The sequence below is a fragment of the Juglans microcarpa x Juglans regia genome, chromosome 7D (genome assembly GCF_004785595.1).
Source record: "Juglans microcarpa x Juglans regia isolate MS1-56 chromosome 7D, Jm3101_v1.0, whole genome shotgun sequence".
NCBI lineage: Eukaryota > Viridiplantae > Streptophyta > Magnoliopsida > Fagales > Juglandaceae > Juglans > Juglans microcarpa x Juglans regia.
In genome coordinates this window covers 13,853,417-13,880,311 of record NC_054606.1, presented here as the reverse complement: position 1 = coordinate 13,880,311, position 26,895 = coordinate 13,853,417, and the positions used below count along the sequence as shown (strand labels likewise).

Genomic DNA, 26,895 nt, shown 5'->3' with positions numbered 1-26,895 from the left:
ATTTTTCTGTTTGGGTATTTTTTTTTTAAATTCCCCCCTCTCATTATTTTCGCATGCAAGCATTCTTTTCTCATCCCGAGTCCAGTTCTTGCTTGCTCGCCTTTAGTTTCGAGCAGTTGTCTCCTATGGTGTTTTGAAAAAATCACTTCTTATTTGATTTTTCATCAAAGTTCAAATAATTTATGTAGGGAAGCCGGGGATGTGCCCTCCTACTAGTTTATAATAAAATCTTTGAATTTATTTGGATTCTCTTTCTATACAATATTTTCATATTGGCTGCAATTTTCTTCTATAAAAAATTTTATGTGCAGTTATTTTTACGTATTCTATTAATGTAATTGATTAAAGTATTTTATAACCAATTATATTAATAAAGTATACAATAAATAAATAAAAATAATTATATATAGCAAAACCTTCCTTTATAAAAATGTCGGATGACCAATGGAGTCATCGAAATACACTACTTGTGATGAGAACTTGTCGGGGCGCGAGTTGAAGAGTAAAGAAAGAAAAATATCCGACGGATGACCAAAGGAGTCGTGGACGAAATACACTAGTGGTGATGAGAACTTGTCAGGGCGCGAGTTGCACATAGACGGCGTCGTTTCAACCTCAAGAGTAAAGAAAGGAAAAAATCAGACCGACCTCACACGTGGTAATAGGGAACATTCATTCACCTTCTGTCTCTGGGTCTCACACGCAACTGCTGGTAGTCTCCGACTCGGACTCCCCCCTCAAGCTCCTGGCCACGTGGAACGCCAAAGCTCTTTCAGTCGCACACGAATATACATATATATACCCCCTGTTGCGACACCCACCCAAAGCACCACCAACCCTCGACCTAGGGTTTTGAGAACAAACCCTTAGAAAACCTAGATCTAATTCCTCGATCACACTCTCCTTCCTCAGATCTCCCTCCTCAGAGGTAAGTTTAATCCAATTATCAAATAAGTTTTTTTCCTTGTCTTTGATGGGTTCTTCCTTTTGAATCTTTTTTTTTTTTAAATCTCTTAGGGTTTCGTTTTCTGATCGTTGAATTTTTTTGGGTGGGGGGGGGGGGGGGGATTTGTGCCTCTTCAGATTAAATATGGTATCGGACGCCAGCAAGAAGAAGGCGGCGCAGAAGAAGGCTGCCGCGGCGGCCAAGAGAGGAGGCAAGGCCGCGGCTGCATCTTCAAAATCGGCGGCGGGGGTTTCTTCCGATTCTCAGAACGGAGCTGAGAAATTGGCGAATGGATTTGATGCTTTTGCCATATCCGATCGGACGTGTACCGGTGTGCTCTGCTCGCATCCGCTCTCCCGAGATATCCGCGTAAGTCACACCCCATCCATTAGCTGAAAATATAAGACTCAGGATATTTACCTTATACTCTTTTAGTGTATATATTCGTGTGAAATTTGTTGAGATGTTATTCGTGGAAAGCAGTGAATTCAGATAGTTTTGGGTGAAAAATACGATTCAGGTGGGTGAGTCTTTTGTTTTGATCATAGCAGCTTGTATTCTTATAGATTCATTCATTGCCAATTCATTTTGTATAAACAAGGTGGTGTACGTGAAGTTATAGAAAATATATTTTCTTGTTATGAAACAAACGGACCTCTTTTTCTTTGGTGTCTTCTATCTAATAACTACATTTCATTTAGTTAAGTTTCTTGATAAGGTTTGAAGCTGAGTCTGGTTGCATTTAGTGATATTTGCTTTTGCATATTGAGTGAATGTTCAGACGAAAGAGAGTGAAACTGTTTCTCCAGAGTGGAAAGGTTTTTGGAATTTGTTCTCTGTGAGAAAATATAGGACAGAGGGAACTGATGATTTTTACTTTAGTTTACTAATCTTTTGAAAACATAAGAAATTGGCATAAATTACGAGCTAAATTCAGTAGAATTTGCTAAAATGTAGCTGTGTTATGCCTGCACCAAAAAAACCAATGGATTTGTTTGGCTCATAAAGTTACATTTATCTTTCCTCTAAAATGGGTTCCTTCTTTTTATTGTGAATAGTTGGATGTTATTTAGAAAATGAAACATGAAGAGTATGGGCATATTTGGGGGTTTCCCCCTTAATGTCAATTATTATTTTTATTTCTTGGGTTCAAGGTTTATACTTTATATTGGGTTCCAATACAATTATTTCATTGGGTGGGTTATGGTATTGGAAGGATATATATTATATTGTTGGTTTCATGCATGTCGGCATTGTTGAGAAGTTCTAATAACACAGATCAACTCTAGATGCAAAAGAAGTGTGTTATAGCGTGTAAAGAAGTGGAACTCTTTAGGATTACTAAAACACACTGAACAAAGGGAATGGGTAACAGTGTATCACATTATCCTTTTAGTATATTTTGTAAGTTAAAACTATTGTTTCCAAATGACACAAAAGTCTAAATTAAAAAGGGTATCAGTGTGTTTATGGTAAACATTAATAATATACTAGCTGTATAGTTAACTGTATAGTAATAGAACTATATTAATTAAAAAAAGTTTATAGAAGATGGTTACCTATCTACGAGTAGAAAAATATCCAAGAATATCAGAAAACTCTAGCCCATTAACCTGGCATGACATTTATATTCTTGGTGGCCATTACATCAACATAAGCCAAAGCCCATTGGATTGGTAACGAGTCTCGAAGGTGGATGTGTTGAACTGAGGTCTGGAGATTTCAGAAAAACAAGAGTATTAGAAAACAAAGTTTTGGAGTTCCTCCAGCAGTCGTTCATTGTTGTCATTCTTTTTCCTCCAAATACACCAGGCAAGTAGAAGCCATTTTCCATACTCTTGCAATTTGTGAGCACCCTCTTGGTCCTCTCCATGTGTAAAAAACGATCTAGTTAGAAAAAATAATTTTTCCTTTCCCTAATTGGATGGAGGAAGAAATGGAAATGGACCAAGCCTTCAATTATTATCCTTAGGCAAATAATGGCCTCTTCTATGTATTAAGGGACTCATGAAAGCAATTAAAAGTGCTTAGTAGGCACAATGTACAGGAATATATTGCTATTTATGGATGATCCACTTGGGATGTTCTCTAGGTACGTCATGAAAGCAGTCAAAAATGCTCAAGGCCTTGAGTACTTGATCTGAAATCTGACTCTTGGGTTTGTACTCTCTGGCTAATCACAAGGGACAGCAAATATTTCTGTTTTAATTGATGATCCAATTGGGATATTGTCTGTGAAAGAGATCAATTCTTTAGAGTTGTTTTTGAATGTCAGAATATATTTCTAGTTTAATGTTCTTCTCTACAGTGTGGAATATATTTCCTTTTGTGGATGATCCGATATGGATGTTGTCTGTTACGTCATGAAAGTAGTTAAAAATGCTCAGGGCCTTAAGTACTTGATTTGAAATTTATACTTGGGCTTGTGCTCTCTGACTAAGCACAACGGACAGGAGTATATTGCTGTTCAATAGATGATCCAATTGGGATATTGTCTGTGAGAAAGATCAATTCTGTTAAAGAGTGTTTCTGGCATATAAGAACATAATTCTAGTTTAATTTCTTCTCTACTCTCTGGAATTATGTTGTACTACTACCCATTGTGATTGTTCAACATTTAGTGAATGATGTCCTCATCATAGGTGCCTAACTTTTACCGTATTGATGCTGGCTTGGTGCAATTAGACAAACCTCTAGTTGTGCAGCAGGGTGGGTAACTTGAAAACCCCTTCTGAATATAATTAATTATTCATTCTTCTTCGAATTCCTTTTTTTATCTGTAAAATCAAAATTGGAAGTTGCAAAATTCTTCTTGGGATTCCTTGTAGGATGTAATATTTTGCAATAAGAGTTTTTCTGCATATATTTTTTAGTTGAGTCGCTCACTGGTATGAACAATTCTGATGATGAACCAACTTCTATTTCTTTACAGATAGAATCTTTATCTGTTACGTTTCATGGGCATGATCTCATAGTCGATTCTGAACTTGAGCTTAACTATGGCAGGTTCGTGAGTCTTGAACTTAATCTATTACCCTAGTCATGTAAGGAACATTATTTTGCTTCCTGCAATAATATTATAAAATCATACATGTGCAGACGTTATGGATTGCTTGGATTAAATGGGTGTGGGAAATCTACACTTCTCACTGCAATAGGGTGCCGAGAGCTTCCAATACCTGACCACATGGACATTTTTCATCTCACGAGGGAGATTGAAGCTTCTGATATGTCTGCACTAGAGGCTGTCATAAGCTGTGATGAGGAGAGGTTGAGATTAGAGAAAGAAGCTGAAGTTTTGGCTGCACAGGTCTTATGATTTACCTTGGATTTTGGTGCTTGTTACTTTTTGAACATTCTTCTAACTCCATATACTTTTCTTACTCTAGGATGATGGAGGTGGAGAACCTCTTGAACGAATTTATGAGCGTCTGGACGCCTTAGATGCATCAACTGCAGAGAAGCGAGCCGCTGAAATCTTGTATGGTCTTGGATTCGATAAGCAGATGCAGACAAAGAAAAGTTGTGATTTTTCTGGTGGCTGGAGAATGAGAATTGCTTTAGCACGGGCTCTCTTTATGAACCCAACTATCCTGTTGCTTGATGAACCTACTAATCATCTTGGTAAGTCCCCTTCATTTGAATATTGCTGTTTTCTTCTCAATATATATATATATATATATATATATTGCTCTTCGTATTAATATATATTTTTTGATACTTAATAGATGTATGCATCTGTAACCTCTAGGCATGTGTCTGTTGGTGGGATTTTGTTCCCTGTTACATGTTTTTTGCTCTTAGAAGAACCTATTTAGGTGTAGTAGCTTAAACAAATTTAAAGTTCGTGGAGCCTGGGTAAGGGAGTCCCAAGTCTTACTCTGTGTTTGTAGGATTATGTTGTGAGAAGCCAATAGTGTTCTTCTTGGATAATGTTTATATTCACTAAGCAGCAATCAATGGTAAGCAATCCTTGGCATTGTCAAATCGAATATTTGCTAAACTGCAATTTTTAGGTGATTCAAGTTGGGCATTTTGTGCATACTGTTTGGAAATGTCGGTTGTTAATGGAAACTTGTTTGAGGAAGGTGTTTGGTCTTTTTGTGAAAGATTATTTTTGTTTTTGTTTTTGTTTTTTTTTTTTTTTTTTTTTTTTTTTTTTTTTTTTTTTTGTGGTAGGACTTCCGAAGTTTAAGCTTTAGATTGAGACGTGGTAATAATCTTTGTTGTTTGTATGTCTATAGCTGTTATGCAGCCTTGTCCCACCCCCACCCGTGTTTAGGTTGATTGGAAAACAGTTAGCCTCCTTGGCATGTCAAGTGAGGTTATTTTGCTCCCATTTCATTACCCCTTCCTTTTTGCATGGAAATTATATTTGGAGACAGGATTGACCTAGTCTCTGTTACACAGACAATTAGATTTTCCCAATTTAAACTGTTGAAGTTTAGATTTCATCACCCCCTTCTTTTTGGACAGCTCTTTTACTTGTTTAAAATGTTCAGTGTCTTTATGAAGTTTTATTACTTATCAAAACAATGTTCACCGACTGTTTTATTCTATGGTTGAAAAAATGGACAAATTTGATGATGATGATTTTTTTTTTGTATGGAGGACAGATCTAGAAGCTTGTGTCTGGTTGGAGGAGACTTTAAAGAAGTTTGACCGAATCCTAGTTGTGGTTTCACACTCCCAGGACTTCTTGAATGGTGTCTGCACAAACATTATCCACATGCAAAACAAGAAATTGAAGATGTACACCGGTAATTATGATCAATACGTTCAGACCCGTGCTGAACTAGAAGAGAACCAGATGAAACAATACAAGTGGGAGCAGGAGCAGATTGCTTCAATGAAGGAATATATTGCTAGATTTGGGCATGGTTCAGCGAAACTAGCTCGCCAGGCACAGAGCAAAGAGAAAACATTGGCAAAAATGGAGCGAGGTGGACTTACTGAGAAGGTGTCGAGAGACAAGATATTGGTCTTCCGCTTTGTTGATGTGGGAAAGCTTCCACCACCAGTACTTCAATTTGTGGAAGTGACATTCGGTTATACGCCTGAAAATCTTATTTACAAGAACATTGACTTCGGGGTAGACTTGGACTCAAGGATAGCTTTGGTGGGACCCAATGGAGCTGGCAAGAGTACACTGCTGAAGTTAATGACAGGTGATCTGTTTCCTGTTGATGGCATGGTCCGGCGGCATAATCACCTGAGAATTGCACAGTTCCATCAGCATTTGGCTGAGAAACTTGACATGGAACTGTCTGCACTTCAGTATATGATCAGAGAGTACCCAGGGAATGAGGAGGAGAGGATGAGGGCAGCAATTGGAAAATTTGGACTGTCTGGTAAAGCCCAGGTGATGCCAATGAAGAATTTATCAGATGGGCAAAGGAGCCGAGTGATCTTTGCATGGTTGGCTTACAGGCAGCCCCACTTGCTGCTGCTGGATGAGCCAACTAATCACTTGGACATTGAAACAATTGATTCTCTTGCTGAAGCACTGAACGAGTGGGATGGGGGTCTGGTTCTTGTTAGCCATGATTTCAGGCTCATAAACCAGGTTGCCCATGAGATATGGGTGTGTGAGAATCAAGCCGTCACCCGGTGGGAGGGTGATATTATGGACTTCAAGCGGCATCTGAAGAGAAAGGCTGGTTTATCTGAATGAATCAACCGTGCGGGGCAAAGGGCAGGTTGGGGCCAACTTTAGGGATAATATTATTATTATTATAATTATTATTGTCAGTAGTAAACCCTGGCTTACATAGTATTTACAGTTAAGCCGGTGTTCAACCGCTTCTGAGTAAAGTTCTTATCTTATGGATTATAAGAAAGACACGGACCAGCAGCAGCAGGCAGAGCAGAGGTAATGAAGGCTTTTTGGTTATTCTGGTTATTGTTTCAAGTGATATTTTTATATTGCTCAAATTAATGGTAATTCCTTCCCATTGCGAATGCGAACCATCTTGTACCAGTGTTTCTATTCCATGAAAATGACATGTACTGGAGAGCTTATTTGTTTTCTTAAATATTATCTTTTATTCTTACGGATCGTGCACTCAAAAAGTCTGCTGAATTTTTTATTTCGGAAATAGTGACTCAATGGACCTAACTGGCTTTAGCTGGTTTCTGATTCTATTGTCTGTTATCATGTTTGAATTTGTTGGTAGCTTTCTTGTTGTCAAGTAATGTGCGGTATGGGTTTATTTTGCAAGGGTGGGTCCGAAAACTTGGAGAGGTTTCCTGGCATCAACAAAAGAAAAAAAATAAATGAAACTTCTATTAAAGGGATCTATTTGAGTCCATTGTGTCCCTTTCTACCAAGAAACCATCAGTCAGTCCTTTTCTATTGATTCATATCTTCCGTGGGATAATTTTTAAGAGTTTTGTTATGTACAAGCAAGTTTGCGTATTAATTTACGTATTAATATTGTTATCTTTATATTCTAAATTCAAATTAGTATTATTTTTAATAAAATTTATTTTCTGACTAATCATATTGAATGGTGTGCGTATTAATGTGTAGAATTGCTTACAATTAAAATTTTCTAATTTTTAAAGAGGTTTTCTTAAGTTTGGATGGCCCTCGCTTGCACCTACACAGACGTGCCCTTATGATCTCGGGTCGTGTTACCTTTATTTGAACTCCATTCCAAGAAACCTACACAACAAACCAGTAGTGAGTACTCGAACATATCATGAGGAGAAAATGAGGGAAGAAGCAAACAATCAATGCCAACGGGTGCACATACACCTTTACCTTTTCTTGTCTTTCGTCTCCTCATCTCACCCGAGCACTCATCCATCAGAATCGAGACTCCTTCAGGCTTTAGACCTGACAGTATGGAAGACCCTCTCCTTTGGGAAAAAAAAAATCTTGCACACTCCACCAACACCAAATGACAAATGCTAGGGGGCCAAATGTTGTGGGCTATCTTGCACACCGTCGTGACTCATGGCCATGGCAAACAATGTTAAAGAGCATGGTTGATTGAGAAGCATTTCGAAATGGACAGAAAGACACCAGAACAAAGATTAATGGACACGCGACCAAAATAGAAAAAGGAAGAAGCCCAAAAACAGTTTCAAGTAGAGGTAGTCCACGTAAGGTACACAACATAATGGATGGATCAATAATACAAAAAAGCCTACCTAGACAACAAGATATGAACTGGTCCAATGAGATTAAAGGCAACGAAACCCATCAACATTATAAACATGAGGATTGGTCAATATTTCCTAATAAAAAGCAATCCTCCAGCATATATGGGAACAACACTTTTGCCATGTCTTTGCAATGGGGTCTTGCCATAAAAACTTAAATGCCCTATATATGGATTATAAATTATAAATTACTTTCACACATCATATTCCAAAAGCTTAGTGATATCTTTCTAAATCTATATTCCAAGTGCAGAAGCTATCAAAGTAGTACATGGAAGAGTTCCAATGTCATTTCCACAAGGACAACATTATTCATGCTGAGCAAATATATAATGAGTTGCATTTTGTGCAATGAACGTGTTTGAGAAAGGGGTTTTTACATAGCTAAGGAGAGACAAGAACATATGCTTATGTACTGGTATGGAGGGTAATGAGCAAATGATGGTTATGATCTTTTTATAAAATAGTTTTCTGGGTGTTTGTAAGTTGAAGGAAGTGAAACAAATGAATATTAGTGAGGTGTGTGTAGGAAAATTAGATATTGTAGAAAAATAAATTCCGATGAAACAAAATATCAAACACCTAGGCTACATGTTTCATCCTTTCACAGATTGTTAATGAAAAATGCTCAAATCACTCTTACTCAACCACCAACCCATTCGTAAGGGTCATGGTTGGAAAATATAATAAATCATGCACAAGTTATGTCTTAGCCCAAATTTCCTATTATGTTGCAAAGCTAGATGTACAATGAAAGAAGTCTATCAAAATCTTGCATCAGTTCAAGTATCAGTTGTGCCTAGCGTCTACAACAAATCAAGATTCATGAGAAAGAATTCCAAGCTTCTCCAAATATAATAACATTGCAACTCAATAAGTTGTGAAATAGAAATCAATGGAAAAGAGAGCAAATCAAACAACTATTTCTGAGTTACTCTCCAAACCTAGGCTTATAAATTTAGCCCAACATCACTGAATAAAAAAACCTCATCCAAGAGAAAATTAAGAATAAAAATGGCCCAAAAGTCTGAAAACGAAAACCCAAGAGAAAACAAAAAAGAAGTTAATTTCTTTCTGTCCTTCGAAATGCCTAGCTTTATATTCTTCTCCCGTGTGCTTGTGATTGGCTGGCTCCATTTCCTGGTGATTTTTGCTCCACTTCTACACTTGAGGTCACATGCCATCGTGCCTTCCATTCCCGTGTGTGAATCTGCCCAGCATTTGATTCCAGCCAACAAGCCCAGCACTCTCACGTCCCACTCATCCGTAACTTCCTCATTCTCTCTTTTCCTTTTTTTTTTTTTGTGTGTGTGTTTCAGATCCCTAGCCCCTTAGCTTTTGGGTGCTACACGTTCAAGTTGAGTATTTCCATTAATGCCCTTGTGTTTCTTTTCTAATAGTGCCAACAAGAGATAGGTTTTGAAGGTATTGTAGTAAGTTCACATGCAGATGCGTTGGCTGCTGCTGCACTGGCTTGTGGTTGCCAATCTAATTGGTGGGCTTTTTCCAAAAATGCCCTACATCAAATGGGTTAAGTGTTCACAATGGGAGGGGTAAAATTGAGTTATTAATTCTGATGTGGCTTAACAGCTGCATAAACCATTTTAAGTGCAAAACATCAGGATTTAACATTGAGTCAAGTACTAAAAACTACTATATAGTTAAGTGCTTAATTCATTTTTTGGTTAAGCAATTCATTCACTTTAGCAGCTTAATCATGCAGTTTTTGACACTTTATCACACCCCCAACTAGCTTCTTACTAGTCTCTAGCAAGTAATGCGATAAAAAAAATGAAGGGTCCAAGATGAGCCACTGAACTCAAAAGTCTCTACAAAAGATCAAATCATATTGAGTTCTTGGACATTATAGTGTAGTCAAGTCAAGTTATAGCTCAACACAAAGGTTTATAGAATTCTTAAAAACTCAAACAAAGGAAATGTATTTAAGCTGCAGATCTTTGAGTGCATCAAGTGTGTGAACAGATTGCCATTGTTAGTTTTAAGATTTCTCATAATAGTTTCAGCCTAGCAACTTTTTCAAGAAAAACTAAAAGGTCTTTACTCCAATTCAAAACCATTACATTGGTAGCTTTCACGCTACCACACTTTGAAAGTCCTTTTTTTTTTCTTTTGAAAAAAACTTTTTAAAAAAAGGAATCTTGGTGATAGACAGCCTTTTCCAATGCACTTGCACCTATTGTTTTCCTTGATCTCTGGCCTGTCCATTTTCTCAAATATTTTTACCTCCCATTTTTTTTTTAAAAAAAATGGAGTATCTCTTTCACTTTTCCTAGACTATTAAGATATGGTTCATTGTAGTTCTTGTTAGTTGCTTAGAAGAAACCACTAGTTGACATCAAACATACAACAAAAGTATCCGTTTGTGTCTATTAAGATCATTAATCAATAGTTTTGAAATACATTGCCTAAGTTTGAGTTGCTAAGGCTATCATAAAGTCATGTGTTGAACTTAAACCTATACCAATGGGAGTTAGTGTAGCCCAAGATTGCAACTATCTGATATTAAGTAGAGAAGTGTGAAAAAGTAATTTGGCAGCAAAAAGAAAAAATTCAAACCCCACAATTATAAATTCTGAGAGACTAAGTGGTGAAGACTCTCCCTACCCCCAACTAAAAATGGGCAGTGTCCTACTGAAAAACATGAAGAAAATATGGCCGAAGGAAATACCTAAGATGGCTGAAGGGATCATGAAAGTAAAAATGAAACTAGAAAAAAACAAACAGTGCTGAACCTGAAAAGTTAGAATGAAGAAAAATAAAAAGAAAAGAAAAGAAAAGAAATAATGAAAAAGAACATAGAAGTGAAATAAAGGAAAAAAAAAAGAAAGGAAAGAAAAGAAAAGAAGAAAAGAAAACTAAAGCAACACAGAGATAAAATAAGGATTATTACCATAAGTAGGATCTTGCAAAGGAATAAAAGTATCCTTAGGTGAAATTTTTGCCAAAAAATGATTAAGTTGTTAGCCATTTACTTTGAAAGTATTTCCATTTTGAGGATTAGTAATCTCAACAGTTCCATGTGGAAATACAACCTTAACTAAATAAGGATCACTCCACCTCGATTTTAATTTGCCTGGAAATATGTAGAGGCGAGAATTATAAAGTAAAATTTGTTTATTAGGCTTAAAAGTCTTTCTCTGGATGTGCTTGTCATGTAACATCTTCATATGCTCCTTTGACGATTTGGAATTGTCATATGCATCTCGTTTAAGCTCATCCAACTTTGAAATCTGAAACTTTCGCACAGAACTAGCATGGTCAATGGAGAAATTAAATTGTTTAACAACTCAATATGCCTTATGTTCAAGCTCAATGGGAAAATGACATGCTTTTCCATATACCAAGCAATAAGAGGACATGTTAAGAGAAGTTTTAAAAGCTGTCCCATAAGCCCAAAGTGCATCAGTCAGCCTTAAAGACCAATCTTTTCTGTTGGAGTTGACTGTTTTTTCTAAGATGTGCTTAAGCTCCCTATTAGCTAATTCAGCTTGCCCATTTGTTTGAGGGTGATATGGAGTGAAAACTTTATGGTGTATACCATATTTTTTCATGAGGGTAGCAAAGGGTTTATTGCAAAAATGAGTTCCATTATCACTAATGATAGCTCTAGGCATGCCAAATCTAGCAAAAATGTTTCTTTCAAGAATTTAAACACTACCTATGGTCATTTATTTTACATGGAATGGCTTCAACTCACTTAGAAACATAATCAACAGCCACTAGGATATACAAATAACCAAATGAAGATGGAAATGGCCCCATAAAATCAATCCCCAATAATCGAAAATCTCAATGACCAAAATGGGTTGTAAAGGAATCATGTTTCTCTTAGTGACTGTGCCTAGTTTTTGACATGACTCACAAGTTTTACAAAAATTATATGCATCCTTAAACATATGCAGCATATAAAACCCACTTTGTAAAATTTTTGCAACGATTTTATGTGCAGAAAAATGTCCCGCACAAGCCTCATTATGACAAAAAGAAAAAACAGCTTGTATTTCATGATCAGGCACATATTTCCTTACGATTTGATCAGAACAATATTTAAACAAGTAAGGATTATCATAGAAGAATGACTTTACCTCGTGCTTGAATTTTCGTATGTCTTGAGCACGCCAATTGGGTGGAGTTTGACCTGTTACCAAAAAATTAACTATGTTAGCAAACCAAGACAAATTTTCAACTGACATTAATTGTTCATCAGGAAACGAGTCAAGGACAGGGATAGTGTGCTCATTTTTAGCAAATGTAAACCGAAACAAATGGTTGGCAACTACGTTTTCAGCACCTTTTTTGTCCTTGTTGATAAGGTTGAATTCTTGGAGAAGAAGAATCCATCGGATCAATTGTGGTTTAGCATCCTTCTTCGACAATAAATATTTTAACGCCGCATGGTCAGCGAAAATAACCACAGGAGAACCAAGAATATAAGTTCGAAACTTGTCTAATGCAAAAACTATAGCAAGTAGTTTCTTTTCTGTGGTAGAATAATTTCTTTGGGCTCCATTTAGAGTTCTACTTGCATAAAAAATTGAAATGTGGGAACTTATTTCTACGCTGTCCAAGTACAGCTCCTATGGCTATATCGCTAGTATCACACATTATCTCAAAAGGAATAGACCAAACAGGGGACTGCATGATAGGGGCTGTAGTGACCAAATTTTCAACTTATCAAAAGCATTTTGACAAGAAGAGATCCATTCAAAAGCAACATCATGCATAAGTAACTCACACAAGGATTTAGAGATAGAACTAAAATTTTGAATGAATCTCCTATAAAACCCAGCATGCCCAAGAAATGATCTTATTTCTTTTACTGTTTTGGATATAGGAAACTTGGAGATAAGCTCAATCTTAACTTTATCAACCTCAATACCTCAGGATGATAATTAAATGTGCAAAAGAAAGCCTTTCTTGCTAAGCAGGTCAGTGCCATAATTCAGAACAATACTCCACCAAAATACAAAGATGTTCACCAACAATTGCTTGTGTTATAGAATGTTCAAAAATTGACCAAGCATTGTTAGATTTAGGTTCAAGTGTGAATTTACTGCCTTATAATGTATATGAGCAGTTTGGTTTGGGGGAATTAAAACCAACTCCTATCATTTTACAACTAGCGGACAGATCAATTAGAATGCCATGAGGGGTTGTTAAGGTCGTCTTAATTCAAGTGGATAAATTTTTTTACCTCGTAGATTTTGTTGTGTTGGATGTTCACTTGACACCAAAATCCTCTTTTCAAGCACCTATGATTCTTGGGAGACATTTTCTTGCTACTTTAAATGCATTGATAAATTATAAGAGTGGTGTTTTAAAGTTGAGTTTTGGGAACATGACCCTCGAACTAAACATTTTTAACATTTGTAGGCAACCTCAAGATTTGGAAGATGTATAAGAGGTCAATTTGCTAAAGAGTATCCTTGAGGAAGAGGCTTATTTGGCATACTAGCCCACTAACCTGCTGTTTGAATTAGAAAATATTTGTGACTTCATCATTGATGACACCCTCACTGATGCTTCTCCTATTTTTAATGCAGAAAATAAATTTGAAACTAAATGAAGGCTTAAAGTTGAGCAGCTCCCACCATTGACAGTAAGCTTGAAGCCTTCAGCAAATGAAATCTCAACACTAGAGCTGAAGCCATTGCCGATTTACTTGAAGTATGCATTTCTGGGTCCTGATAGCACCTTCCTAGTGGTGATTTCAGCCCAGCTCACTCATAACCAAGACGGTAAACTAATGGAAGTTTTGAGGCAGCACAGAGGTGCTATTGGATGGACAATTGCGGATATAAAAGATATAAATCCTCTTGTGTGCACTCATAAGATTTATTTAGAAGAAAATGCTAAAATTTCTAGGGAGATGCAAATGAGATTAAATCCTATCATGAAAGAGGTAGTAAAAACAAAGGTGTTGAAATGACTTGATGTGGCAATTATCTACCCTATTGTGGACAACAAGTGGATAAGTCCCATTCATATAGCTCCAAAAATGATAAGAATGATGCATTTTAGAAACTTAGAAACTTAGCATAGGAAGGAATTTGTTGAATAACATCCAACAAATGGATGTTAATCCTAACTTGCTTGAATATTTATAAAATTTCAGATTGGTGTTTGTCTTTGCATAAGGGAGCCAATCTTTGAGGAAAAGAAGCAGGTATAGGACATGAAATCTTTTCATTTTCATTTTCAGTTTCAGTTTATTCAACCTCACTCTTTTCAACCTCATTTTGTACAGGTTTAGAGATCTTACCAGCCTTGTCTGAGCCTTAACCTGGAATGTTCACCACCCAACCATTTCTTAAAGTAGTGACTGCCTTCACCTGCCTGACATTTGAACTTTCAACTGCTTCTTGGACTGGCTGGTTTTGGAGATTAGGTTGGGGTTGTGCAAGAAATTTTCCTTTCTCTTGAGAGCTCCAGGCCGTAGTCATCTTTGTTAGTGTGCTCCGAATGTCATTTATTACTTGAAAATTTTGATTGTTGATTGTTGCTTGACCTTGCATAAACTGCTGCAAGGTGTTTGACCGTCTCCTCAAATCCCTTCTTTTGCATTGGAGGTGCTTGAATTGTGAGTTGAGAGGGTTCTGGAGCCAAGGTTGCTGGACCCACCTGCTGGTCACTCCTCCAACTGAAATTTGGGTGGCTCCTCGATTCTGGGTTATAAGAATTAGAGTAAGGACTAGAATATGGCTTATGTATCATATTTACAGAATTCGATTGGTCCAACAATACTTCTTTGAAAGCGAGGATCACGGGATATTCATTAGTTGAATGCCCATAATCCTCACATATGCCACACTTCTCGAAAATTTTAGGGACAACATGCACTTCATTCATTTTTTTCAATTTCATGGCTTCTATTTTTCTGGATAGCAAGGTTAATTTAGCACGCAAATCATCATCTTCCTTTAAAGTATATTTTTCATGACTAGACTCAACTTGCCTAGACCTATCATGCACATCAGCTGTGTCCCAAGATTGAGCATTTTCAGCAAGATAATCAAAATATTCAAATGCTTCCTCAGGCTCTTTGTCGAAAAATTCTCCATTACACATGGTTTGAACAAATTGGCGCATTTTAGGTATCAAACTTTCATAAAAAAACTTACCACTCGCCAATTTTCATAATCGTGATGAAGACACATTTAAAAGATCATTGAACCTTTCTCAGCTTTGATAAAAAGTTTCAGGATCTTTTTGGATAAAGTTCATGATTTATCTTTTAAGTGAATTTGTCATATGTATTGGAAAGAATTTCTTCAAAAATTCAGTTTGCATTTTCTGCCATATGCCTATGGTTTTAGGTCTTAATGAATTCAACCACGTTTTAGCCTTATCTTTCAAGAAAAATGGAAACAATTTTAGTCTAATAATAACCTCCTCAATGCATGTTCGGTCTATGAATGTAGAACAAACCTCTTCAAACTCTTTGATATGAAGGTAAGTGTTCTCGGATTCCATGCCATAAAACTGTGGAATCAATAGAATCATTCTGGGTTTAAAATTAAAGGCGTTTTCATTCAAAGGTTGGATTATGCACTAGGGTGTGCTAGTTCTAACAGGTTGTAAGTAATCTCTAAGTGTCTTATTCTAATTTACTACTTCCCTATCATGATTCTCATTTTCAGCCATTGTACTATTAGTGTCAAAAGATGATTCAAGATAAAGTGATGTTGAGTAAAATATGCTAGTGATTCTGTCCTAACCAATCGATAAGTTTGATCTCTGGTCCAACAAGTCATACAAACAAGAGTAGAAAATAAAGGAAAACGTAAGACAAATAGAGAAAAAAAAGAATAAAAAAATAAGAAAAAGAATGTCACCCAAGCTGTGAAGAGGTTCACAGCACTACAAACGTCTTCTCAACAGTATGAGAATGCTCTGATAAACACAAGTTGTCCTCGACAATAGTGCCAAAAACTTGATGGCTTTCCAAATCTGTCTTCCAAGTGTAGAAACTATCAAAGTAGTACATGGAGGAGTTCCAAGGTCATTTTCACGAGGAAAACAATATTCATACTGAGCAAACATATATTGAGTTGCATTTTGTACAATAGACGTGTTTGAGAAAGAGGTTTTTACATAGCTAAGGAGAGAAACAAGAACATATGCTTATGTATTGGTATGTAGGGTATTGGGGAAATGATGATTATGATCTTTTTATAAAATGGTTTTCTGGGTGTTTGTAAGTTGAAGGAAGTGAAACAAATGAATATTAGTGAGGTGTGTGCAGGAAAATTAGATATTGCAGAAAAATAAATTCCAATGAAACAAAATATCAAATACCTAGGCTATAGGTTTCACCCTTTCACATATTGTTATTGAAAAATACTCAAATCTCTCTTTACTCAACCACCAACCCATTCGTAAGGATCATGGTTGGAAAATATAATAAATCAGACACAAGTTATGTCGTAGCCCAAATTTCCTACTGAGTTGCAAAGCCTAGATGTACAATGAAAGAAGTCTATCAAAATATTGCATCAGTTCAAGTATTAGTTGTGCCTAGTGTCTACAACAAATCAAGATTCAAGAGAAAGAATTCCAAGCTTCTCCAAATATAATAACATTGCAACACAATAAGTTGTGAAATAGAAATCAATGGAAAAGAGAGCAAATCAAACAACTGTTTCTGAGTTACTCCCCAAAACCTAGGCTTAGAAATTTAGCCTAACATCATTGAATCCAAAAACCCCATCCAAGAGAAAATTAAGAATAAAAAAGGCCCAAAAGTCTGAAAACGAAACCCAAGAGAAAACCAAAAAGAAGTTAATTTCTTTTTGTCACTCGAAATGCCTGGCTTTATATTCTTCTCCTGTGTGCTCATGATTGGCTAGCTCCATTTCCTGGTGATTTTTGCTCCACTTCCGCACTTGAGGTCACATGCCACCGTGCCTACCGTTCCTGTGTGTGAATCTGCCCAACATTTGATTCCAGCCAACAAGCCCATCACTCTCACGTCCCACTCATAGTAACTTCCTCATTCTCTCTTTTCCTTTTTTTTTTTTTTTTTGTTTTATTTTGTTTTGTGTTTCAGATCGCTAGCCCTTTAGCTTTTGGGTGATGCACGTTCAAGTTGAGTATTTCCAATAATGCCCTTGTGTTTCTTTTCCAATAGTGCAAACAAGAGATAGGTTCTGAAGGTATTGCAGTAAGTTCACATGGAGCTGTGTTAGCTGCTGCTGCACTGGCTTGTGGTTGCCACTCCAATTGGTGGGCTTTCTCCAAAAATGCCCTACATCAAATGGGATTAAGTGTTTCACAATGGGAGGGGTAAAATTGAGATACTAATTCTGATGTGGCTTAACAGCTGCATAAATCCTTTTTAGTGCAAAACATCAGGATTTAACATTGAGTCAAGTACTAAATACTATTACATAGTTAAGTTCTTAATTCATTTTTTGGTTAAACAATTCATTCACTTTAGCAGCTTAATCATTTAGTTTTTGATACTTTATCACTTAGTCGTGAAAACTTGAGACCGCTAACACTCACACATATTTTTGTATACCTGTACTGCCTCATTCTCTTCCTGCACACTAAAATGAACCTTGGAAGCCCGAGGGGGACACCTTTAATGCAGTAATCCTCTCTGAGCAGTGCCTTATGGATCGGAAAATACTCTCACAAATTATATATATACCAAGAAGGGGCAATGCCTCATGGACCGAAAAATACTCACACAAATTAGATATCAAGATTCTAACTAGTCACACCGGATAACACTGGTCTGATACATGAATATATATATATATATATATATATAATATATATATATATATATATATATATGGGGGATCGCACTCTGTTTTTCTTTTCCTTTCTTCTTACTTACGCTCATGGTTGGGTGTCTGCAAGAACTCTCTGGTAAGAAAATCAGGGATAGAATTATCAGTGCCTTTGATGTATTCAATATCAAAATAAAAAACACTTAAAATACCTTGCCATCGTGCAAAAATATGTTTTGATGCAATGTTTTCAACATCTTTTTCTAGAACAAATTTAGCACTCATGCAATTAATACGAAGTAAAAACTTCTTGTTTAACAAATCAGATTGAAATTTAGAAATATATAGTACTATAGATAAAATTTCTTGTTTAATAGTACTATATTTTTTTTGTGCATGATTCCAGGTTCCAGAATGGAAACGAACAATTTGTTCAGAAGAACCTAGTGAAACATATTATTTCAGAATGCCACCGTAACCAATGTTTGAGGTATCTATTTCAACAATTTTAAATGAATCAGAAGTGGGGATACCAAGGCACGGAAGAGTTTTGACATGTGTTTTGATTTTCCTCACGATTTTAATATGGATTTCTGTTCAAGGGGGAGGATTAGAAAAAAGTTGTTTGAACAAGGGACGATATTGTTTCCTCATATCCTTGTAGAAATCAGCAACATAATTAAGAGATCCTAAGAATCTCTATAATTGATTTTTGTCAAGAATAACATCAGGGAATTTGTAGGCAAAATCAATGACTCTTTGAACAGGCCTGATTTTCCCTTCAGAAATATCATAACCAAGGAATCTGATCTTGGTTTGGAACAATTTGATCTTTTTCGCAGAAACGACAAAACCATTGAGTCTAATGATGTCTAGAAACGAATTCAAATATTTTCAGTGTTCATCAATAGATTTAGAAAAAACAAGGACAACATCTCTATAGACGATGGTAAAAGCAGAGAACGAGTTGAAGACGTCGTTCATGATATGTTGGAACTCACTAGGGGCATTTTTGAGACCGAATGGCATCACATTCCATTCGAAATGACTGAAGGGGGTTACAAAGGCTGTCTTATACTGGTCTGACTCGGCTATCTGAATTTGCCAAAAACCAAATTTGAGGTCAAATTTGAAAAAGACTACAGCATCACTCAACCTATGAATTAAGTCATTTTTGTTGAGAATAGGGTACCTAATCCACTGCAAGACTTTGTTCAAAAGTTTGTAATTAATAACTAGATGAGAGGAACCTCTTTCTAGTTCAGCATTTTTTCAGGCATAAAAGGCTGGACAAGACCAAGGGGACTTGCTATCTCTAATTATGCATTTTTTCAAAAGATCTGCAATTTCCTTTTTGCAGAATTCTAAAATCTGACTATTCACCTGAATTGGTCTGGCTTTAGTGGGGATAGTGCTTTCATCAAAATTTTTGATATAGGAAAGAGAAACGATGTGTTTCTTCCTATGCCAAAAAGCATTTGGTAAATCAGAACAAACATAAAAAACAAGACGCTTGTTAAAATTATCAATTTTTGAAAGTAAAATTGGCGAAGATAATTGTTCAGAAATCATTTTGTATCTTATTTCCTGTTGGAGGAAATTCAGATACTTTTGTTTTGCAAAAAACAAAGATTTCAAACTTTTATCTTGATCTATCTCTTGACGAGATGCAAATTTAAATTTGACTTTTTGATCAAAAGGGTCGGTAGTAATACCATCTTTTTCAATAAAAAAAGGATATAAAGCAGAAATAAATGGAATGCCTAAAATCACTTTGTCAGACATATTTTTGACTAAAACAGAAGGGATTTTAAAGCAAACATTGTTTTGACAAACATGAGCGTTGTTAAGCTCATAAGTGATTTTCATTTGAGATCCATTTGCAGAAAATAATCTCTCAGAAGATTTTTCAAAATATTTACTAGGAATGAGTCCTTCCTGAATGCAATTCAGGTCTGATCCGGAATCAATCATAGCAACAACGGAAAATTAAAAATCATGGGCGACCACAATAGTAACCCTTGAAAACCATTTTGGAGGAATGGTATGATGGATCAAACAAATCTGGTTATCAGTAGCTAACTCATGTTGGCTTGAACCAGAATCATTTGTTTGCTCATTGTCAGAAGGAATATCCTGATCAAGTTGTTTATCGATTTTAAACACTAAAAATTCTTGTTTTAAAATCTCATTTTCAGATTTAAGGTTGTTAACCTCGGATCTGAGCTAAACAATTTCTTTTTTAACACGATTTATTTCATGTTGTAGATCATTTGTAGAAATTTCCTTGAGTTTTTTCTTTTGAAATCTCTCCAAGGTTTCTTGAAAACTAATCATTTGCTTAGGGGGTTCTGGTTCTTGGCGAGCCATAACCTTTCTTAACTTAAGAAGATATTCTTCCTTAAGCTCAAGATTTGTTATTTGAGAAATCAAGGTTAGCAATAGGTTTTCTTGTTCTTCAGATTTGGACAAGACATAGATTGTCTTTCCCTTTGTCTGACAACAAGTATCATTACAATTGCAACCTAGCTTAGGACCAGTAGAATCTAGAGACTCAGTTTATTAGTGATATTCTGAATCACTAGAACTGAACTCAAGGATATCAGATGATAAACACGAAGCTATTTCTAGGAGTTGAAATAGTTCTTCTTTATCATTGTTATCAATATTCAACTGATTAAGATTCTTTTTTAATTTCTTATCTTTTTTGGCTTTCTGGGAGCATTTATCAGCGAAATGTCCTGGATTGCCACAAATAAAACATTTTCTTTGAGAAAAATCATTAGATTTCTTTTTCTTAGAAAATGACTTAGAAAATAGTTTTTTATAAGTTTTCTTATAAAATTCATCACGGGGTTTTCTCCTGATACTACTATGAGGTTTAGAAAACTTGTGCTTCCTTTTAGAGGGAGCTATAGCAGGAAGTCTAAATTGTTCACAAAATGTTCTCATTTCGTATTTGGCTTTCTTGCTATTTCTCATCTACTCTCGAAGCATTCTTTGATCATTACACATACTAATACCAAGTTTCTTGATTACTGCACAAATATCACCATAGGTGTATGCGTCGTAATTAAGAGACCCAGTAATAGTAAGTTCATCCTTCACTTTGTAAGCAAACAAGCGAGGTAAACCATCAATAAATTTCTCCTTCCAGTAAGGCTTCTGGCTATCATCCTGAAACATTACTTTGGAAATGAAAACATCTTGGTACCATCTATAATCGGACATCTGATGACATCTAAGATTATTTAACTGGTCGCTATGCGGCTAGTTGTATCAGATGGTGTGCCAATGAAATGCTTTAACATTGTGTAAATCAAAGTATTAACTCCATCAGATTGGGCAGATCCAATGGATTCATCAAAAATAGGTAACCCTTCATCATTACACTTGACAGCGTTCTGAATGGTTTCCTTGGCATCTCTGGTTAGATGTTTATCCCACCAGTTTCTTAAAACACCGGAAAATCCTTGTGTTAAAATCTTAACAATATCAGGTTGTCTGATATTGTTATTTACATAAGCATTTGCCACAAGGGACATTTTACTCATGGTATTCATGATTTCTTGTTCAGAGAAACCATCAATATTCCACTCGTAAACCTTGTCAGCAGAGTAAGAATATTGGCTTTGAAAGACTTTTTCTTCAAACTGTAAATCAGGAGGAGTAGGCCTGGAATACCAGTTATTCGTCAGACTCATTGGTTGGGGTCCTTTTGAAGAGAATTTGACAATTTCAGGTTTTAAAACAACATCTTGAAAATTCTTTTCAAGTAAATCAAGATCATTTTCTTCAAAAGAGTGATCGTTAGAAGACTCATTTGTAGTTTCAATAAGAACTTCTTCTTCTATTTCTTTGTTAGACAAAGCGCTAGTAGAAGGTTGTTATCTTTTCAGATCATTAAGCATTTGATTAATCTTATCTAATGTCTTTACCTGTGGATTTTTAAAATCAATTTTGGCTCGACTTTCATGTAAGATAATCAAAAGTTTTTCAATTATTTTCTTTGGTTGATCTGTAGTCAAAACCAAAGGAATATGATCAGGTTTTTCAACCTTTTCTTCAATCCGATCTAACTGTTGTCCGATCGTATGAAGAGTAAGATTCACAAAGTTATTTTGAGAAATAACCTTTTTTGTTTCTTTGAGAATCTTGTCCTTCTCAGGATCTCTGGAAACAGTTTCCGAGATTTTGAAAGGTGAAGCAGACATCTCAACCCCTTTGTGGGTGATGAGAACAGTCTCCAAAGGTGGATGGCTAGACTGGACTACCATTTTGCCTTCTTCCTTGACAAAATCAATTTTAACAACATTCAAAGTATTGTTAGAAACATAAATATTTTCAACAAAATCAAAGAAAAGAATATGTTTTTGCTGCTTATTCATTTATTCTTTCCATTTCCGTTTAACACGTTGTTTTTCTTTTTCAGAATACTTTGCATGTTGTTAAAACTGATTTTGTCAAGGAAGAAGGCAAAATGGTAGTCCAGTCTATGAATTAAGTCATTTTTGTTGGGAATAGGATACTTAATCCACTGCAAGACTTTGTTCAAAGGTTTGTAATTAATAGCTAGACGAGGGGAACCTCTTTTTAGTTCAGCATTTTTTCGGACATAAAAAGCTGGACAAGATCAAGGGGACTTGCTATCTCTAATTATGCATTTTTTCAAAAGATCTGCAATTTCCTTTTTGCAGAATTCTAAAGTCTGACTATTCATCTGAATTGGTCTGGTTTTAGTGGAGATAGTGCTTTCATCAAAATTTTTTATATAGGGAAGAGAAACGATGTGTTTCTTCTTATGCCAAAAAGCATTTGGTAAATCAGAACAAACATAAAAAACAATACGCTTGTTAAAATTATCAAATTTTGAAAGTAAAATTGGCGAAGATAATTGTTCAAAAAATTTTTTGTATCTTATTTCTGTCTATGTCTCGACTACAAATTAATTAGAGATGAATGCAACATGAATTTGACAATACTTCCATATATTATTTAGCCATGAAGATCAGGCAAATTCCTCGTGGACCGGCTAACACTCCATCTTCAAAGAATCATCAACATTAAAGCTAGAGTTCATGACTGGTTGGCTAGATAATATCTTCATTACAAATTAGCAAAATAACGGATCAACGCGCAAGGAAGTAAGCTAGCTTGAATGATGACTTAGTCAAGATTGATGAAGGGGTTACCTAAAGCTCGAACAAACCAAAGTGCAAGGGAGAACGTACGTACGTGTCTCCACAAAGATAATAGAATGGAGAGCCCAATCACAATACTATTACACCCCATCCCCTATGCATGCACGTATAAGGTAATTTATACATATCCCAAGGAAAATGGTCAAAAGTTCTTCATCATTAGTAAATTATTATTTTTTATAATATTCATTGTTATTGTTGTGTCATTTTATATAAAATATATAAATAAAAAATGTATCATTATATTATAAAAAAAATTGTATCATTATATTATATATAAAATCCGCCTCGCTTCATATTTATTTATGGTCACTGCTTTTTAAAAGTTTTTATGTATCAAAGTAGTTTTAGAATTTGATATATGACATTAAATTATATCGAATTTATTTTATGAAATTTTTCATGATTAAAGCATTTTTTTCACATATTGTTTTGAACAAGACAGATCAGAAAAGAAAGAACCTGGACTTACCCTTCATCTATAGCAAATTAGTATTTACGCCTTCCACCTGCCCAAGGCATTACTTGACCAGCCAAATCTTTATTAGTTCTTACCATTAAACGATGATGACCACCAATATAAAGGGCAAAGGGCTAAAACATAAGGGAAATGGGGGAATGGACTATGGGGATAATATCAAATTAAAAGTCTTAATTTGATATTATCTTGATATGATATGATTATTTTGATTTAATTTTCAAAATTATAAAATCAAAGTTCATCAGAATACTACATAGATTGAGTTTATGTATATTACTTTGAATAGAATACTTATATATATATATATATATATATATATATTATTTGGCTTCTTTACCTATAAATAGGAGTTTATATATGCCTTGTATTCATAAATCATACATATTTGAGAATAGAAAATATATTGCCCCAAATTCTCTCTCCCCCCTTGTCTTTTCCCATCTCTATTTTCTATATTTTATATTTTATTTTCTAGATGGTATTAGCCCCACCTATTTCCTGTGATCACTAGGGTAATTTTTTCGAAGTTCCTTTTCGGCAAGCCTGTCATCACTAGGATAATTATCCTGTCATTCTTTTTCGACAAGCTAGGGTAATTTTTCCGGTGTTCTTTTTCTAGTAAGCGTGTCACCACTTGGTGCTTTCCAACTTTCATTGCTGCTCGTTCTTAAATCAAATTTCATACTCAAGTTGGTAAGGTATAGATCATCTAATATGTAAAAGATTCTATCCCATATGCTGTCACGCGCTACCATGACCACCAGAACATTCGGCACTCAATGCCACGGCCAATCACTAGAATTTTCCTTTTCAAGTTTGTAATAATATGTTTTGATCGAACAGCCACCGACGAGTTGAACGAGCCAAAAAGCGACATTAAATTAAAGATGCCACATGTGCAGACCAAGGTTCTATCTCGTCGTCCAGGCAATAGCCAAATTCTCACTCGTAGGGCCATCGTACGTGACACATGTCGGCATTACAACATGCCATGTAGCCTAGCACCCCGTCAGCAACAGTTCCAAGTCATCAATCGCCCCATTAGCAATGGTTTTAGCGGTCAGCCGTGCCATGTCAACAACTACCATGTTGATCTTGACCGTAGACTTTTTTGTTGAATTTGACTAGAGTTCTTTCTACTCTATTTTTCGCTCTGGTTTCATAATTTTTTGTCTATTTTTCCATTGAATTTCTCCAAATGGCCCAAAGTTTTTCTAGTTTAGACAATTATGTCTCGCCTCACATCCATGCATTTGAAGTATCCTTATTAGCTGTGAGTATTTTTCTTTTTAATGGGTTTGAGACCTCTAATATTGGTCCTATAGTTAAGGTTGGATATGAAACAGTCTGTATGATTGCTCACTTGATACTCGCTTGGCTAACCTCAAACCAAGTTCAACTCATACAAAAAAAAAGTTAAATCATGAAAGCAGAAACCAGCTTGTCTATTAGTAAATAACACATACTCAATTAAACTCAACTGATTAAGGCTTGTTAAGGCAGGCCCGCTCATTTATATCTAACTTGGCTCATTAGCTTAACTCGATAAGAGCTCGTCCATAAATTATTCAATATAATTATTGTATATATATATATATATGTGTGTGTATGTATAATTTATTTATATATATTAGTATCTCTCTCTCACACACACACAGAGAGAGATATATATGCTTCATTTTCATCATCTCATTGGCGATTAATCAATGGATATGAAGGCTACAATCAAATTCTAAACTTAAAATTTTCAATCGGAGGGGGGATGTTTGAGATAATATCAATTTAAGAGTCATAATTTGATATTATCTTGATATGATTTTCATAATTATCAAATCAAAGTTGATTAGAATACTACTCAAATTAAGTTGATGTATATTACTTTGATTATAATACCTTTTTTTATTTTATTTGGTCTCTTTCCCTACAGATTGGGGTCTGTGCGTTGTATTCATACAATTACGAATAGGGAATTAGATATAGCCATCAATTTCTCTCTCCCCCTTCTCTCTTCCCATCTCCCTTTTCTATATTTTATACTTTATTTTATTTTCTACGTAGACAACTCAGGAACAAAGAAGTGAACTTCTTGATGAGTGTATAAACAAGTAGAGTCCGAGCGAGTAGACGATCATGCTCATCAAGCTTTGTTTATTTAGTTCTTATTTGAATAGAGTTGCATGCAGGTTCGTACACGACGCGCTCTCTTCTCACCGGCCGCTTCAATTATTTTCTCACTTGATCTACAGCTTATAATTATTCTTGCATTTTGGACGTACGATCTTGTTCCGGTCCACTTAGAAGCCTATATATGGAGAATTCATGCAGCTTGTTCCACAATAATATTCTAACATAACTATATATATTATTCTTGCATTTTTCATGTGCATGCAGTTGGACGACCTTGTTCCACGTAGAAGCCTATATATGAATAATTCAGATTGTAAGGGCTTTATGCCATCTAGCTAATTTGTTGCTGAACGTCTAGTGAAATCTCAGGTCTGCAGGTTCCTGCCCTTTCAACGGGGAGAGATATCCTTGTATTGTTGCTGTCACTGCTGTCACATATACGACGGGAGAGATATGATCTTGTATTGTTGCTGTCACGTATACGACAGCAGAAAATTAAAGAGTACCCTCACAAATGGTACGTAATTGTACTTAATGAAAAACTTTATCTATCATCTTAATTCTTAATCATTAGAGAATTGCTACAGACACAAAAATTATATAAAATAAATTTATAGACTGATGTGATTTCATAAAATCTGTTAGATCTACATTATAATAAAAATAATTTTACAATCTAACGTATTATATTAAGTCACATCAATTTATAGGTTTATTTTTATATAATTTATTTGTAATTAAACTATTTTCCTAATCATTATCTTCTCACCATTCCCGGCCGATAATGACAAAAATGATGGTACTGTGTGTGTATATATATATATATATAGACGCGTATATATATACGTGTATATATATATATAATATATATATGTATGTATAGAACTTTTCTACTTCAATTACCAGCTCGATCAATTATTCACGCCATTTTTATGCGATCTTAAAGACGTACGAGTTACGACACTGCAGCGTAAAGGTTGATGAATAGGGTTCTAATTAAGCTGTCCATCTTCGCAACAATTTCTTATGATTTTAACCTGCATGAGTGAAACTTTGCCCTTAAAAAATGACCACATGCAGCATGTAAATGCATGCAATGATACAGATCGATGATCAGGACTGTAAATTGTATTGATTTACAGTTCGCTAGTACTCCACTCCACTAACTACGATAAGCATGAAAAAAAACAAAACTGGTCCACATGATGA

General features: G+C 35.4%; 1 protein-coding gene across 1 annotated transcript; it reads left to right on the top strand.

Annotated features, from left to right (window-relative positions):
* Window positions 1-681: 681 nt before the first annotated feature.
* On the top strand, window positions 682-6,999 carry LOC121238799 (ABC transporter F family member 1). The gene is made up of 6 exons (XM_041135831.1): window positions 682-928; window positions 1,084-1,315; window positions 3,879-3,952; window positions 4,046-4,256; window positions 4,336-4,570; window positions 5,563-6,999. Exons 2-6 carry the CDS (start codon window positions 1,091-1,093, stop codon window positions 6,618-6,620), a joined length of 1,803 nt encoding a protein of 600 aa, XP_040991765.1. The 5' UTR covers window positions 682-928; window positions 1,084-1,090; the 3' UTR covers window positions 6,621-6,999.
* The last annotated feature ends 19,896 nt before the right edge of the window (window positions 7,000-26,895 follow it).